The following is a 15,895-nucleotide window of genomic DNA, read 5'->3' as shown; positions in this document are numbered from 1 at the left end:
AAGCAGCCACAATGCTCAGCCACACAAATATCTGTGAGAAGAAATCACTGAATACCTAATATATATCTATCTATATTCTCTGAGCAAAGAGGAGAGGGGGTTCTTTCAGATTTCTCTAATTACAAAAGCAAAACCCCTAACACCTAAATAAATAAATAAATTTTTAAAAATCTAACACCATTTAGAAAGATTTTCGCACATAAGTTTTGAAAAAAAGAAGGCTGGGTACTTAAATCATCAAATGGCATTGTACAGTGGGAAAATCTCACATTATATACAAAATGCAATCTATATAAATGTAAAATTCATGAACATAATGCCACACTATGCATTTTACAAAAACAAAAACAAAAAGACATCAAACACATAAAAATGGTTGCCCATGGGTGAAAGAAAAATTCTCTGATAACTAGTGATAACAGCACGAACCAGGTATTACAATCAACTCATCACAACTTCCGAGGTCTAAAACAAAAACAAAAAAAACTACCATTTGAAGTCTAACATACCTGGGTTCAAATTATAGTTCTTCTACTGACAGGCTTGATACCCTCTATAAAATGGGGATAATACTCCCTGCTTAACTTGGCTGTTGTGGACATCAAAAAAGAATACAGCATGAACTCCATGATTAAAAAACTGAATTTTTATTTTATTTAACTAAAAATAGTCACATATGGCTAACAGCTACCGTATTAGAAAACATAGATTTAGAATAAAAGGCTAGAATAGCTAACTAACAACCATATAGTACTCAAACATTAGATTTTAGTTATTATTTTCAAATACCACACACCTCACCCCCATCGCACCACACACACACACACACACACACACACACACACACACACACACTTTCCCAATCATGGTGTTTCACATAATAAAGTAATTTTGTCTTATAAATTTTTCTTGCATTTTTATAAAATGAGCTAATGAGAAGAAAGTCGGGGATATCAATCCACCCACCAAAAACAGTCAACATATGATCACTGGCGAAAAGGTTTATTCAGGTGTACCTTACATTCTGCAAGTTAAATTTTTCTGAAAAATTAATAGATTTCCTGAATTTACAACTCAATCATTTTATAAACATACTAAGGTATCTCACTATTTTAAGTCATCTTCCTTTACATGTGCAAATAATCTTTTCATGACAAAAGAAATTATTTCCTGGTTTGGTGTACATGTTAGAAGTACTGTATTTTGGATTTTCTTCGGGTAAGCCATTACTGGAAATCGAATTTATGTGTACTTCATAGGTGAAAATATATTAACCATCCGCTAACAATATCTACAATTTTAAAACCAGCTTACCAGAAATAATCAGTTTGATTATGACGTTTCATGCACACTTAGTGGCCCACACACTTTGCTAGCACTGGGGCTACGATACCAGCAACAAAGTCCCTGCCTTCACGATGGTCACAGTCTGTCTAGTGGTGCAGGTGACTGTGGGTATGGGGCGGGTAAGGGTGTAATTCCCAAACTTATTTTAGTATCACAGAGAAGAGGAGTGCGCTAAGCAACAGATTGGGAAGTACTTCATCCTAGACCACTCCAATGACAACGAATGCTCACTGCTCAGATCATGGTAGCAAACTGCATCCCAGAAGCAGTCGAGAACACAGTTTAATGATTTAAGACTTTTAATGTTTTCATAATACTAAGTTATTTAAGTTATTATAGGAAATACAGAAAATAAAAGTTTAAGTAGTTTTAAACCACCTACGTGAAGGTCTTTAATTTTAAGCTTACGAGAGGCACCTCTCTTCACCCTCAAATATTTCTCAAGTGAAGGGAAGAAAATTCATTTAGGTAGAGTTCAGAATATTAAAATGAGAGCTGTTTTCTGAGTATTAACTATCCCTTTCCCCAACAGCATAAACAAAGCTTAGTGAAAATCAAGTCTGGAAAGTACAGGGCTATACTTTCCTGATTCTCCTTTCTTTTTCCTCTTTGGCTCTTTTGCTTCCCTTTTCTTGGTTCCTCTTCCTCCCTCTACCCCTCAACACACTGTGAGTGCTCCAAGAATCAATCCTAGACTTGTTTCTTAGCCCGTTTTTTATTACTGAGCGAAAGTCTTTATCAGTGCTAATACCATTCAAGACACTGTGCTAGGCATAGAGGGGAAAACCTTGACTTTGTACATTTACATTTACAAAGCATTTTACATCAATAATTCATTTTATTCCTTCAACAACTTATGAATTGGGCAGGAGTGGTAATTATGAGTGTCCCTTTTATAGACAAGGAAACAAGACCCAGAGATTTGTATAACGCCACATGGCTATTCTCCTTTAGATACGAAATTAGAACTGAGATTTTCTGACTCCTGATCTAATGCTCTTCACTGTACTCTGCCTCCCTCCATGTATCTGTGATATTTTCAGCAATAATTAAGTTTATTTAATTCCACAAAACCCTGTCAATATTAGGTTTTATTTATTCTTTCAAACCCAAATATTAATAACTTTTAATACTATATTACCAATTATTTCAAGAAGTAGTATCAATTCTAAATCAAAAACACTTAAATTCATCCTGATATACATTGCTAACTTTTAGTAATTTTTTTCTGGGTAAACTTCAGTATTTTGTCATAAAAATCAGCCAATAAATTCCACAAAAGTTGGAATTTAAAGCAGTGGTATCTTTCAAATAAATTTCTATAGCTCAGTAAGTACTACACATATATATATATATCTTGAAATTTTTCAAGATATATATAGAGAGAGAGAATTCTACTGCCAAGTCATCTTGAAAATTACCCTAAAGCAGTGCTTCACAAACCATGCCATATGGAATACCAGTATTCTTTAAAATCAGTGATCTCAAAGAAAAGGATTAAGAATGAACTCAATTTGCTTGTTTAAAAAAGAAACACATAATATATTATTATGCCTCGTAAATCTCCGAAAGGAAGATATATAGTATTTCCCAAGGTCATCTATCCACTCATTTTATTTTTATCATATGTTGTTTATTTAACATTATTTATTTAGTGTGATAGCTACTAAAATTTAGAACACAGTTAGGGAATGCTATTGCAATGTTTGTAGTCCATCTGCCTCTGTTAATACCAAAAGCAAATTCTGAATTTAGGAAAACAAATAAGGGCCTATAGTGAAGGTAACTATCTCTTAGTGTACTAAGAAACTAAAGCTTTTCCTTCATTCGATCATCACAACAATCTTGCCTGATGAGATAATCAAGGCCCAAGAGCACTCAGTAACATACTAATACTAATCGTATTAATCAAAAATGGACAGGACTAGATCTCACAACTCCATGATTCCAAATAAAGTGCTCTTCCCAGGACATAACTAAATTGGCCCTCCTAGAGATTAAAATTCCAAGTACGCAAGTAATATTCCTAATGCCTGCTGGTAAACCCATTTTGTCTTTAATAAAGAAATGTAAATTAATCAAAAATTCAAAATTGAAGAAGCACTTTGGCAGGATAGAATGAACTAAGAAAAAAGGAATCTGAATACTGGCTCTAGCACTAGCCATCAACTGCTCTTTCACCAGGTCAGTAAAAAAAGCAATGAAAAAGGAAATTTAAAATGAGCCCTCCTGGTCATTCTCTCCCATTGACATGCAAACAGCAACCAAGGCTCAACTACAACTGGAGGACATACACAACCCATACAAGAGACAAACCTGGAGCACCCAGCTCAGGTGACCAGGGAAGACAGTGCCACTGGGACCCACATAGCACACCTACGATGACATAAGGCCACTCTAGTAAGACCAGGAGACTTAGAAGCCCTACCTAATGCACAGAAACAAACAAAGAGAAAAACAAGAAGACAAAGAAACATGTCCCACATGAAAGAACAGAACAAAGCTCCATAAAAAGAACTCGACAAAATGGAGACAAGCAATCTACTAGATACAGAGTTCAAAACACTGGTTATGATGATACTCAATGAATTTAGGGAAGAGTAGAGGAACTCAGTGAGAACTTCAATAGATAGAAAATATAAAGATTGAGATAGAAAACATAAAAAGAGAACCAGTCGGAAATGAATACAATAACTGAAATGTAGAATACATTAGAGAGAATCAACAGATTACATGAAGCAGAGACTGAATCAGCAATTTAGAAGATAAACTAGCAGAAAATACCCAACCAAAACAACAAAAAGAAAAAAGAATCCAAAAATATGAAGTTAGTTTAAGGGGTCTCTGGGATAACATCAGGTATACCAACATTCACATCATAGGGGTACCAGAAGGAGAAGAAAAAGGAATTGAAGACATATTTGAAGAAATAATGGCTGGAAACTTCCCTAATCTGGTGAAGGAAATAGACATACAAACCCAGGAAGAGCAGAGTCCAACCCAAGATGAACCCAAAGAGTCCCACACCAAGATATATCATAATTAAAATGCCAGAGGTTAAAAACAATGAGAAAGTCTTAAAAGCAGCAAGAGAAAAGCAATTCGTTATCTACAAGGGAGCTCCCATCAGCTGATTTCTCAACAGAAACTTTGCAGGCCAGAAAGGATTGGCAGGAAATATTCCAAGTGATAAAAGGCACGGACCTACAGCCAAAACTACCCAGCAAAGCTATCATTTAGAATCCAAAGACAGATAAAGATCTTTCCAGACCAAAAAAAAAAAAAAACTAAAAGAGTTCAGTATTACAAGAAACCAGTATTACAAGAAATGTCAGTGAGATTTCTTTAAGATGAAGAAAAAAAAATCCAAAATATGAATAAAATGGCAATAACTAAATATTTATCAACAATTATTTTAAATATAAAAGAATGCTTCAATCAAAAGATAGGGAGGCTGAATGGATAAGAAAACAAGACCCTTTCATATGCTGCCTATAAGAGGCTCACTTCAGATGAAAAGACACACAGAGATTGAAAGTAAAGGGATGGAAAAAGATATTTCATGAAAATGGAAACTAATTAAAAAATCTGGAATAGCAATACTTACACCAGACAAAATAGACTTTAAAACAAAGGCTCTAACAAAAGACCAAAAAAAACCCAATAATCCTACTTCTGGGTATTTATTTGAAGAAACACAAAATACTACTTTGAATGGACATGTGCGTCCATATGTTCATCACAGCATTATTTACAATAGCCAAGATATGGAGGCAACCTGGGTGTCCATCAATGCATCAATGGATAAAAAAGAGGTAGTACATATGTACAATGGAATATTACTCAGCCATAAAAAAGACAATGAAAAAAAGAATGAAATCTTGCCATCTGCAATAACATGGGGTACCAAAGGGGTACTGTGCTGAGTAGAGTAAGTCAGACAGAGAAAGATGAATGCCATATAATTTCACTTACATGTGGAATCTAAAGAACAAAATGAACAAAATTAAAACCAGCTCGTAGATACAGAGAACATTTGAGGGTCACCAGATGGAAGGGAAGTTAGGGGGTGGGTGAAAAAGGAGAAGGGATTAAAAAGTGCAAACTGGTAGTTACAAAAGAGTCATGGGGATGTAAAGTACAGTATAGGGAATATAGTCAATGACATTGTAATAACTATGTGTGGTGTCAGACGGGTACTAGACTTACCAGGGTGATCACTTCGTAAGTTACATAAATGTCTAATCACTATGTTGTACACCCAAAAGTAATATAATATTGTATGCCAACTATAACTGAAAATTTAAAAATTCTTTTTAAAAAAAGAGCTCTCTTGCCTATCTGTAAAACAAAGACCAGATGTTATGGCTTAGCCTAGCACAAGCCCACAATAATTAACAGATTATACTGTCGTTAAGTCCTCTAAGTCCTCTCCAGTATGCTAACTTATTTTATCTACTTAATAAATATCACCAAGTTTCCTTAAAAATCAAGTCGAAAGCATTCTTTATCTAATTACCACTATAATAATGATTTGAAATCACCCTCTTAACTCAGATATGTACAAAAGCATTGTTTTAAGATTAAGAGACAGGTACTGGAAAACAAAACTATAAAAATTATTCGAATCTAATTTTATATTTCCTACCAAAAAAGATCATAAAATAAGTCCCTTTTGAAACAAGTATATACATTTAAGAAAGTACTTTTATGAGCAATTTATTATGTTGTCGTCTGATGGCTGTTTCACTATTAGTTTAAGCTGCTAGTTTAGTTGTAAAGCTAAGAGGATAATGTGTTTACAAAAGTAACATATTTTTTTTAAACTGTGTCAAGATACAAATAGTCAAATATGCACAAAAATGACCATGCCTACTCTTCATTTCTCAAAGATATCACTGTACAAATGTAGGACAGGTATAATCAGATATACAAAAATGTTCTATACTGAACACTTCCCATTGTGGTGATTAGGTGAAGCAAATGGCACATTCATCAACATGATACACGCAATCCTTACTTTCAGACATTTGACTTCCATAACATCTCTACTTTTATATAAATACACTGACACCTTTAAACTGCATTCATACTAACAACTCTTGCAAGAAGTATAGGTACTTGAAAGCACACAGTTCACAAAGGCAAAGGTCCCTTTACCAAACTCGACCTCCCTCCCACCCCATTACCTGCCTCTCAGCTCCTCTCTCCCTCTTTTCCCTGCAGAGCTGCAGGTGTCACTGGTTGGCAAGAATATTTGGGTTGGCTGTCACCCACCAGCCAGGTAGTCTGGACCCAAGAGGCAGCACCTGCACAAACTATAATTAGACATTCTACAATTTTTAGTTCTATGGAGTGAAAGAACTTCCACATTAAATTTGATAAGTCAATGGGACATGTTTTAGACATTCAACTTCCTAATAATTTTTACAAAAGTAATACACTGAAAGTAAGGAACTGCTGTTTTCGACGTTATTAAAATTCCAAAATCTCAAGAAAGATTAAAGACGCTATTAACAGTAAGTTACCTCTAGATACTCAAAAAATGTTTGCTGAAGTTGTTTTCTCACTTAAAATTTTACCAATTAGTATAGCACCACTCTAAAGTAAACTATTTTCCAATCAAAGTTCAAGGAAATCAAAATCCCTAATGTTAAAAAGAGGTTTGCAGTTTAACATAAAATATTAATATCTGGGCATCCAAGGTGTCAATAAACAAGATTTAAAAAGGAATTTTTTAAAACTCACTAAAATTTTTGGTGTATGAGATAATCTTCCACAAAACATTACTAAGAGTCAAAAACAAAAAAAGAGTACAATAAAACAGGAATCTGGGGGAAAACTGAACTTGAGAGCCATCATTTTTCAAAATTTTTAAGCATAAATATATTTTACAACGAACTAATCTCCTTCCCTACCACCATGATTACTCTATTTGCTGAAAATATCTCCAGATTAAACCAAAACCAAGTATTTCTTCAAGAAATCTTCCTAGACCTACTGTTTTAACAACTAATTCTTACTGTTTTAACACTCACCATTTGGAATATGTAAGAGGTTAAGGGTTAAAATTCGGTGGGTTCTTGTATTCCTTTAAAGTAATTTGAATTATTACTTGAAGAGCTTATGAATATTCATTATACTTTCAAAATAAAAAGCTAACAACACTAAAAATTACAACATGCTGACACTCAAATACAAAACTCCACAATGGCTATCACATTCAAGGGTAAAAGTCTAAATGCTTTCCTCCTAAGATGAAGAACAAGGCAGGGATGTCCATTCTCACCACTTCTATTCAGCACTGTAATGTAAGTCCTAGCCAGTGCAATAAGGCAAGAAAAAGAAAAGACATACAGATTGGAAGGGAGAAATAAAACTATCCCTGTTGCTAGACAACATGGATTGTCTATGCAGAAAAAAACAAGAACGCTACATACCAAAACTCCTAGAACTAATAAAGTCACCCTGAAAAGTTCACAGGATGAACTTTCCTATGAACAGGAAAGAATGGCAACACAAAAATGAACCAAACTGCTTTATACTAACAATAAAAAAATTGAAAACTAAATTTTAAAAAAAGCACACACTATTTACGATAGCTACAAAAAGAAGAAATACTAAGGAATAAATCTAACAAAACATGTACAAAATCTGTATACTGAAAACTATAAAATGCTGATAAAAGTTATCAAAGACTACCTAAATGGCAAGACAAATTGCTTATAGATTTGAAGATTCAATATAGTAAAGATGTCAATTCTCCCCCAAAATGATCTACAGATTTAATGCAATTCTTATTAAAATCCCATCAAGATTTTCTATAGATACAGATAAGCTGATTCTAAAATTTATATGGAAAAGCAAAGGGACTAAAACAGTCAAAACAGTTTTCTGAAAAAGAAGAATAAAGTTGAAGGAATCATATTTTTGTGATTTCTAATTTTAAGACTTATATAACTACAATAATTAAGACAGTGTGGTATGGAACAAAATAGAGAATCCAGAAACAGATCTATACATATGTGGCCAACGTACAGAATACAAAGGCAATTCAATGAAGGCTAGTTTCTTGAACAAATGGTGTTTTGTTACAATTAATTACACATCCAAATACAAAAAAAAAATGAACTTCCTAAACCTCACATCTTATACAAAAATAAACTCAAAATGGATCATACAGCTAAACAGAATCCAAAATAAAACACAGAGAGAAAATTGGTAACCTAGGGCTAATAAAGAGTTTTTAGACATGACATGAAATGCGTACTCCATAAAAGAAAAAATAATCAACTGAAATTCACCAAAGTAAAAATATTTTGCTTTGCAAAAGTCACGGTTAATAAAATTAAAAGATATGCTATATATTTGGAGAAAATATTTGCAAAGCACATTATCTGACAAAACACTTATAGCCAAAACAGATAAACAATTCTCAAAACTCAACAGCAGGCCTTTTGAGCCCCACTTCTCTTGCTCGGGCCAGCTTCTACATCTGGAAGTGTACTTTCCCTTCTAATAAAGCTTTTCTTTTCTGTTAAAAAAAAAATTCAACAGTAAGAAAGCAAACAACCCAATAAAAAAAAAATGGGCAAAAGACGGTCTCAAAAGGTGAAATACCATGCAATTCTATTGATGTAATACTCGAAAAGGACAGAAGTGTAGTGGTCGGGAAGAGATCAGTGGTTGCCAGGGGCTAAGAAGAAATACTGTAAGGGAGAGAAGTGTCAAGCTGAGTACTTCTTCCACTCATTCCCCTTTGTTCACATCATCATAGTCATTGTATTGCCCATATATCCATCCCTTTTGCCAAACTATAGTAAGACCCCATGGGAATAAACAGGTGTCCCTGTGTAACACCCACATCATCTAATGAAATAATATAGGTATTCAGCAGCATAGCACTACCATTAAAAGCACTATGACTGGGGCCAGGCAATCTGGGTTCAAATCTAGACTTTACCACTTGCTAGCTATGTGATCCTTGGCAAGTTACTTAATCTCCCTGTGCCTTAATTTCCTCATTGATAATGTAAGAAAAATAACAGCACCTACTCACTGGATTGCAGTGAAAAACATAAAGTGCTTAGAACAGTGCTTGACTCATAGAAAGCACCATATAAGTGTTTACTATTATAACTCAACAAGTATTAGCTATGCAAAATGAGGACTTCTGTATTTTCATACTTTCAAAACAAACCTGAATTACTTTAAATATGTGTAAGACCTGCACAATGAAATCTGAAAAACATTGCTCAGAAAAATGAAGAGCTGAATAGATGGAAGATATATGTTTATGGATCAGAAGACTCTATTGTTAAGACACAACTCTGAAATTGAGCAACATTTTCTATGCATCTCAATCAAAACCTAGGTAGGCATGTTTACAGAACTTGATGATTCTAAACTTTATGTGAAAATGTAAACAATCTAGAATAGCCAAAAAGAAAAAGTTAGAGGACTTAGACTACATGATTTCAAGATTTAGTATAAAGCTACAGTAAACAAGGCTATGTGCTATTAAGAGAAATGAAAACACATGGCCAAAGACTTGCATACAAATGTTCCTAATAGCTGTATTCATAATAGCCAAAAACTGAAAACAACCTAACTATCCATCAATGGGTGAATTAATTGTGGTATAACCATACAATGGAATTCTGGTCAGAAATAAAAGAGTGTAATAAAAACATGCAACAAGATTAATCTCAAATTATTATGCTGAGTTAAAGAAGCCAGATCAAAAAAAAATTTTTTCAATTATATGAAACTCTAGAAAATACAACCTACTCTAACACAGAAAGCTAACCAGTGGTTGTCTAGGGACAGGGAGTGAAGAGGGGGCTGACCACAAAGGAATATGGGAAAACTGTGGTGGTGGTTATACAACTATACACACACACACACATACATACGTGTGTGTATATATCTGTCCAAAATCATCAAACTGTACACTTAAAATTGGTGAATTTTATTGTACGTAAATAAAACCAATGTTAAGGCAACACTGTCTTTTAAATAAAGGCATACCTTTTGCTTTCCACACTCATGGCAAGAATAAAGGCAAGAATTACCATTGACCTAATGTTGAGAAATCTACATAACAATATGAAATTTTGTAAACTCAGAGTTATAAAACAACCAAAACTGCCATTGGTTCTTTAATATCCCTGGAGCCTTCAACTGAAGACTCATAGGAAACCTACAAAAGAATTTTCCAATTCTGAATAGAGGTACTTATTCTAAATGAAAATTAATAAGGAACACAGAGTTCAATAAGCTTGTAACTTGGCCACAGGGTTATCTAAACCTGCCAGGTTCCAGAGAACTGTGGAGGGAGAAAAAAAAAAAAAAAAGTATAAAGGATATTTAAGAAGAATGAGCTCCTATGTTACCCAAAATGTAACAACAATGGTACTTTCAATGATTCTAATTCTACTCCTCCATACTCCTCCATAAAGAACTCTGCAAGGATCAAGAATATAGAGATTATTCCTTAAAGCTAAAAGTAAGTCACTAGTAGGAGACACAGAGAAGTCTCCTAATTTGTATCATGAAGTTCTCTCAGGAGAGTACTATTTACCTGGTTAATTCTCCTGAGGAAAGATGTTTTTCTCCTTAAGTCTTAAAAAAACAATATTTTACTTGCTTTATGATATTAAGCACAGTTATTTTTAAGTATATATCTATACTGACCCTCAAACCTTAAACTTAAAATCTGTAACATAAGCAATAAATAAGGACATAAACATTTACAAAGAAAAAAAGGCAGTGAAGCAATTTTCAAGTTCATATAACTACAGTAATACATAGCATGCATTTTATATGGATTTGGTTAGTTCTAATGCAATGTGCCACTTTATGTTCCAATTCTTGCTGTCATAAAAAGTTTAGTAAGCAGTTCACAGCTTAAGAAAAGATATTTAAGATCCAAATTGGGTTAACCTTTTCTTCTGTAAAGTAAGAATACAAGTAATTATCATACTTGGTGTTTCCTATTCAAGTTCCACACACATGTATACCTTCAAGCCTTTAGGGGTTCTCTCCCCTCTATATACCCTCTCATGTATGGTGCCCTCTCCTTTTATCCCACCTGTCTGGATTCTTCCCATCTTTCACACCTATCTTAATAGGTACATGTTCCCCGATCCCTGGCACCAGAAGCAATCTCTGTCTTCTGAAATCCCACAGCTCTTTTCTCTAGTCCTATGGCACTTTCTGTCTTATACTCTCTTCTATGACGAGTATCCTTGAAAGAAAGGTCCATACTTTTTTCAGCCTGTATTCCTCATACCACTTAGTGCCTGGAACTAAATGTTTATTATTGGGCATGTTGCCTAGAATGGAGAGGAAAACATCCAACAATGTTTTTCAGACACTATGTGCCATCCACCCCTGCCTTAGGTATTATAAAAGGAAATAAATACCAATGATAGACACTTGTTCTAAATCTACTAGAGATACACACCTATAAACAGATAATACAGCAAAACTGTGGCAAATGTTATAATAAGGGATGAACAAGGTGCTATGAGGGAAACATTATGTATGTTAAAAACTGTTCTAATTCCATTAATTGTGTTAAGAAACTAAGTCTAGCTTTTTGAAGGGCCCAATGATTACAAAGCTTTCGAAAGTGGCATAAGTGCCCCTTAATTTTGAAAAATTTTCTTACACAACCTAAAACACTACACCTACATAACAACCTGCAAAATAGGGAGTAGCAAATTGCCCTCTAGTCTCACTACAGCCCTCTGCAATAGCCAGGCCTGGTCTCTCTCTCTCTTTTTTTTTTTTTTTTTGCCTATTTTTGTTTATTTCTTTTAAGACCACCTCCTTGCAAATTCCAGAGAGAAAACACAAAACGAGAAACAGACTGGGTTTCAAATACATAAACAGTGTGCTGAAGTTTAAAGCACTGCTGATAAAATTGGTACAGAAGAACGTCAGCTTACTCCAGGGCCCTTGAGTATTCCTGAGGAATAAACATGATTTCTCCTTTCCTCCCACTGGGATGTTCTCAGGTGTAAGTCACTGCTCCTGTTCTTTGACATATTGTAGAAGATATTGTGACTGGAAATCATACTGACAGTGTGAGTAGGCCATTCCCAGCCCCATGCCAGAAACAAAGGCTAATGGCCACCACATTCTTCTTTTAAAGAAGGTAAGTGAGAAAACAAGTCATAATCCAAAACTAGTACTTATCTTCACCGATCCCACTTCCTGCCGATCTCTAATTCCGACACTTACCCCACCCGAAGATCCAGCTGTCCCCGGTCTAACTCTTTAAACAAACCTGTTCATCACATCTTCTCATGTTTGGCTTAACTTTGCACAATTTCCATAAACCTTGACCAAAATTCTGCTTCTCTAAATCTACTTAACCTGTAAGTTTCTTCTCAAGGGCTAATTGCTGAACTCTCTAGCACACATAATTTACTACATCCTCCAAATGTATACTGTATTATTTATTACTATCTACACCTGTCTTTTTTAACAATTAATAATAGTAATAAAGTCAATTCTTAACTTTTTATATAATTTGGAGTTAAGCAGAAGTGGCCTCAAATCCCAGACGTGCTTCTGCCTTGCAATGTAAAATTCAGCAAGTTACAAAACTTCCTTGAACCTGTTTCCTCATCAAGATGAAGATTAAATTGGGTGATATGTACAACATGCCTAATACACATACATACTCGTACATACATTATATACATATAGACTTATTTAATCTTATTATTCTTATTTTCCAAGAAGGGAGATGCAAACTCTCCTAAAAAGGAGCAAGGGCAATGAAAAACAAACAAGTAGGTACTAAAAACTGGACCGGTTAATTGATATAAAGAAGACTCACAATTTTTAAATATGCCCTCAAGACAACTCACACAAGACACCTTCAACAGAATTTCTCATGTCTCCTACTCGAAAGCAAAAAAGACAGACAGAAAACAGTCCTAGGCTGGTGGCCCAGAGCTGACATCCTTCTCTAGAATCTGCCTGCCTCAGCGCAAACCTGATGCTGTAAAAATAACCGAGAAAAGAGATATCATCTATTACATAAATAACACATAAATTATTTCTTTAACCTGTATTCTACCTTGGAAACAAGCAAAACCACTTCTGCAAATCTCAGCCACAGAACAGAAAGTCCAAATGGGATGGGGGCTGAGTCATCAATTGAAAACCATCAATCTCTGCCCCACCTTGGAATGGGGACAGTACCCCAACCTTCTCCAGTGGAGTCTCGCGCATCCTACATTCAGTCCCCACCCCCGCCTTCCTGAAGTCCCCACGTCCGACCTATACACCGGCAGGAGGCCCACCCAGTCCCACCCTCGGCTGTGACCCGTGGTCAGGTACCTCCACCACAGGGTCCCCACCCGAGCCCCTCAAGTTCCAGTTCAGGTTCCTACCCCCGCCCGACACCGGCACTCACCCGGGCGGTGACCTTATACACCGTGTAACCCCTCGGGTGTCGCTGGGGCTCGGTGACAGTGTAGAAACGGGCCAGGTCGGCACCCCGCTCCCGGGGAGAGGTCATCCTCCCGCCACCTCTGCCGCCGCCGCCTGCCGGGGACCATTAGGGCAACCCGGCGCCGCAGCTCTCCGGGATCCCCAAGAGGAGGCAGAGCGCCGAAGGTGTGGCGGCTCCACCGCTGCGCCGCCGGCGCACAGCTCTACTTCCGGGTCGGCAGAGAAGCTTCCTGGTCAGGCCGCATCGCGCATCCTGCAGGACGGAGACTTCATTTATATTCTGACCAGCATCCAGCCCTGGGCTTTGCGAGTCAGCATGCACCAGGTGGTTGCACCGCCGCTCTCCTTACTTCGGAGAACCGAGACATCTCCACTAAGTCTTCTTGTGCATTAGCTCCCTCACTTCTGTATTTCGTGACAGTCGTAGTGGTCACTACACACTGGTGAGAGCTTGGTCCTCCACACCACTGCCCAGCCCTTGTACACACTTATTTGGAGTTGTAAAGGGATGGAAAGATACCCTTGCCAAGCATCTTCTTTCCTTCCCTACTTGCGGTCTATCATTTTAAATACAACATCTGAACTCTCACAGACATAACCCTTCTTTCTAATCCCATCCATCTGTGCTCCTGTCTTTCTACCTCCACAGCAAGCCCCAACACTACATCAATCTTAAAATTCATCCCCTCAGATTCCAAAAGTGGGACCCTGAGTCGAGATGGGGAGAAAAAAAATGTCAAACAACCTCTCAAAGCTACTATGAAGATAAGAGTTTCCCGTTTCAATTGATTGCTTATCCACTTCTTGGTAACTCCTTTACCATTCCTGATCACAGGATTCTTTCTCATTCCCCATAACAGTCATTCTAAGTCTTTGCCATTTTCTTCAATCCTCCATTCCTCTTGGTCTTGCCTGCCTACTGTTTGCACCTAGCCCCCATTTCTTCACAGGGGAAAAAAGAAGGAGCCCTTAGTAACAATCCCTCCATCTTCTCACATTTCTATTCCCATGTGAGGTGCAGACATAGTCCTTCCGCATTTTTAAGACTAATCACTCCATCTCTGCACCTAAACGCTCTTCGGCAGACATTGTTTCATCAATATCTGCTTTCTCTACCTGTAATCTCTTCCTCACCACTGGTTCCTTCTTCTCAGCCTACATATGCCTAAAATTATCATTCATTCATTAAACTGGAATTCATCTACTATGTGCCAGACATCATTTAATTAGGCACTGGACTTAAAGAGTTCCTGCTCTCTAATGCCATCCAGTAGGAAAAAACAAGACAATTAAAGTATATCGTGACAAGTACCATGACATATGTATATATGGAGAGCTATAGAGCACATCTAATTCAGAATGAAAGATTAGCTAAGGTTTTCTGATAGAGGGGAAACTATGGATAAATCTTGAAAGAAAGGTAGGAATTATCCAAATAGTAACAGTGAACTCTGGGAAGAGAAGAGAATTTGATTTCAAGAGTTGTAATAATATTCAAAATGTCCAGTTTTCAGCAAAATATTATGTATGTGGTTCCATAGTATAGCTGTTAGCACATCTGCTTTACATGCAGAAGGTCCTGGGTTCACACCCCAGTGTAGCCACAGTCCATGGTCTATGGCCATGCCACCCTGAACAAGCCCAATTCCATCTGATCTCGGAAGCTAGGCAGGGTCGGGCCTGGTTAGTACTTGGATGGGAGACCACCTAGGAAGACCAGGTGCTGTAGGCATAAATAATAAATAATTTTTAAAAATTATGAGGCATCCTAAAAAACAAGAAAGTATGGCCCATACATGGGGGAAAAAAATCAATTAAAACATGTCCATGAGAAATCCCAAATGTTGGTATTTACTGGACAAAAACTTTAAATAAGCTGTTATAAATATGTTCAAAGAGCTAAAGGAAAGCATGTCTAAACTGGCTGAAGCCAAAACCAAAACTGGCTCAAAAAGAAAAAAAAAGAGAGAGAACATTTGAATAGCAAGTAAAACTACTGAACTGGTGATTAGATAGTGGTGGTGAAAAAAGTACAATAATATATCACTTTAGAATTACGACAATGGCTAAAAAT

General features: G+C 36.3%; 2 protein-coding genes and 1 pseudogene across 4 annotated transcripts in view; 1 reads left to right on the top strand and 2 right to left on the bottom strand.

Annotated features, from left to right (window-relative positions):
* RPS6KC1 (ribosomal protein S6 kinase C1) overlaps positions 1-14,032 on the bottom strand; it is a 130,950-nt gene extending 116,918 nt beyond the window's left edge. The window contains exon 1 of one of the 3 annotated variants that reach the window (XM_016166464.2): positions 13,784-14,032. In XM_016166464.2, coding sequence (XP_016021950.2) covers positions 13,784-13,888 — 105 coding nt within the window. In that variant the 5' untranslated portion in view covers positions 13,889-14,032. The remainder of the gene's footprint in view (positions 1-13,783) is intronic. The other 2 variants (XM_036234497.1, XM_016166465.2) reach the window with 2 other exon arrangements.
* On the bottom strand, positions 12,133-13,599 carry LOC107521607 (MICOS complex subunit MIC10-like). The gene is given in 3 exon segments (XM_036235271.1): positions 12,133-12,557; positions 12,560-12,592; positions 13,551-13,599. Coding segments are annotated over 3 exon segments (261 nt in total). The 3' UTR covers positions 12,133-12,378.
* Positions 14,033-15,434: 1,402 nt separating the features above from the next.
* Positions 15,435-15,553, top strand: LOC118613188 (annotated as a pseudogene).
* The last annotated feature ends 342 nt before the right edge of the window (positions 15,554-15,895 follow it).

Source organism: Rousettus aegyptiacus, unplaced genomic scaffold (genome assembly GCF_014176215.1).
Source record: "Rousettus aegyptiacus isolate mRouAeg1 unplaced genomic scaffold, mRouAeg1.p scaffold_m13_p_17, whole genome shotgun sequence".
Lineage (NCBI taxonomy): Eukaryota > Metazoa > Chordata > Mammalia > Chiroptera > Pteropodidae > Rousettus > Rousettus aegyptiacus.
This window is presented reverse-complemented; position numbering and strand designations above follow the sequence as displayed.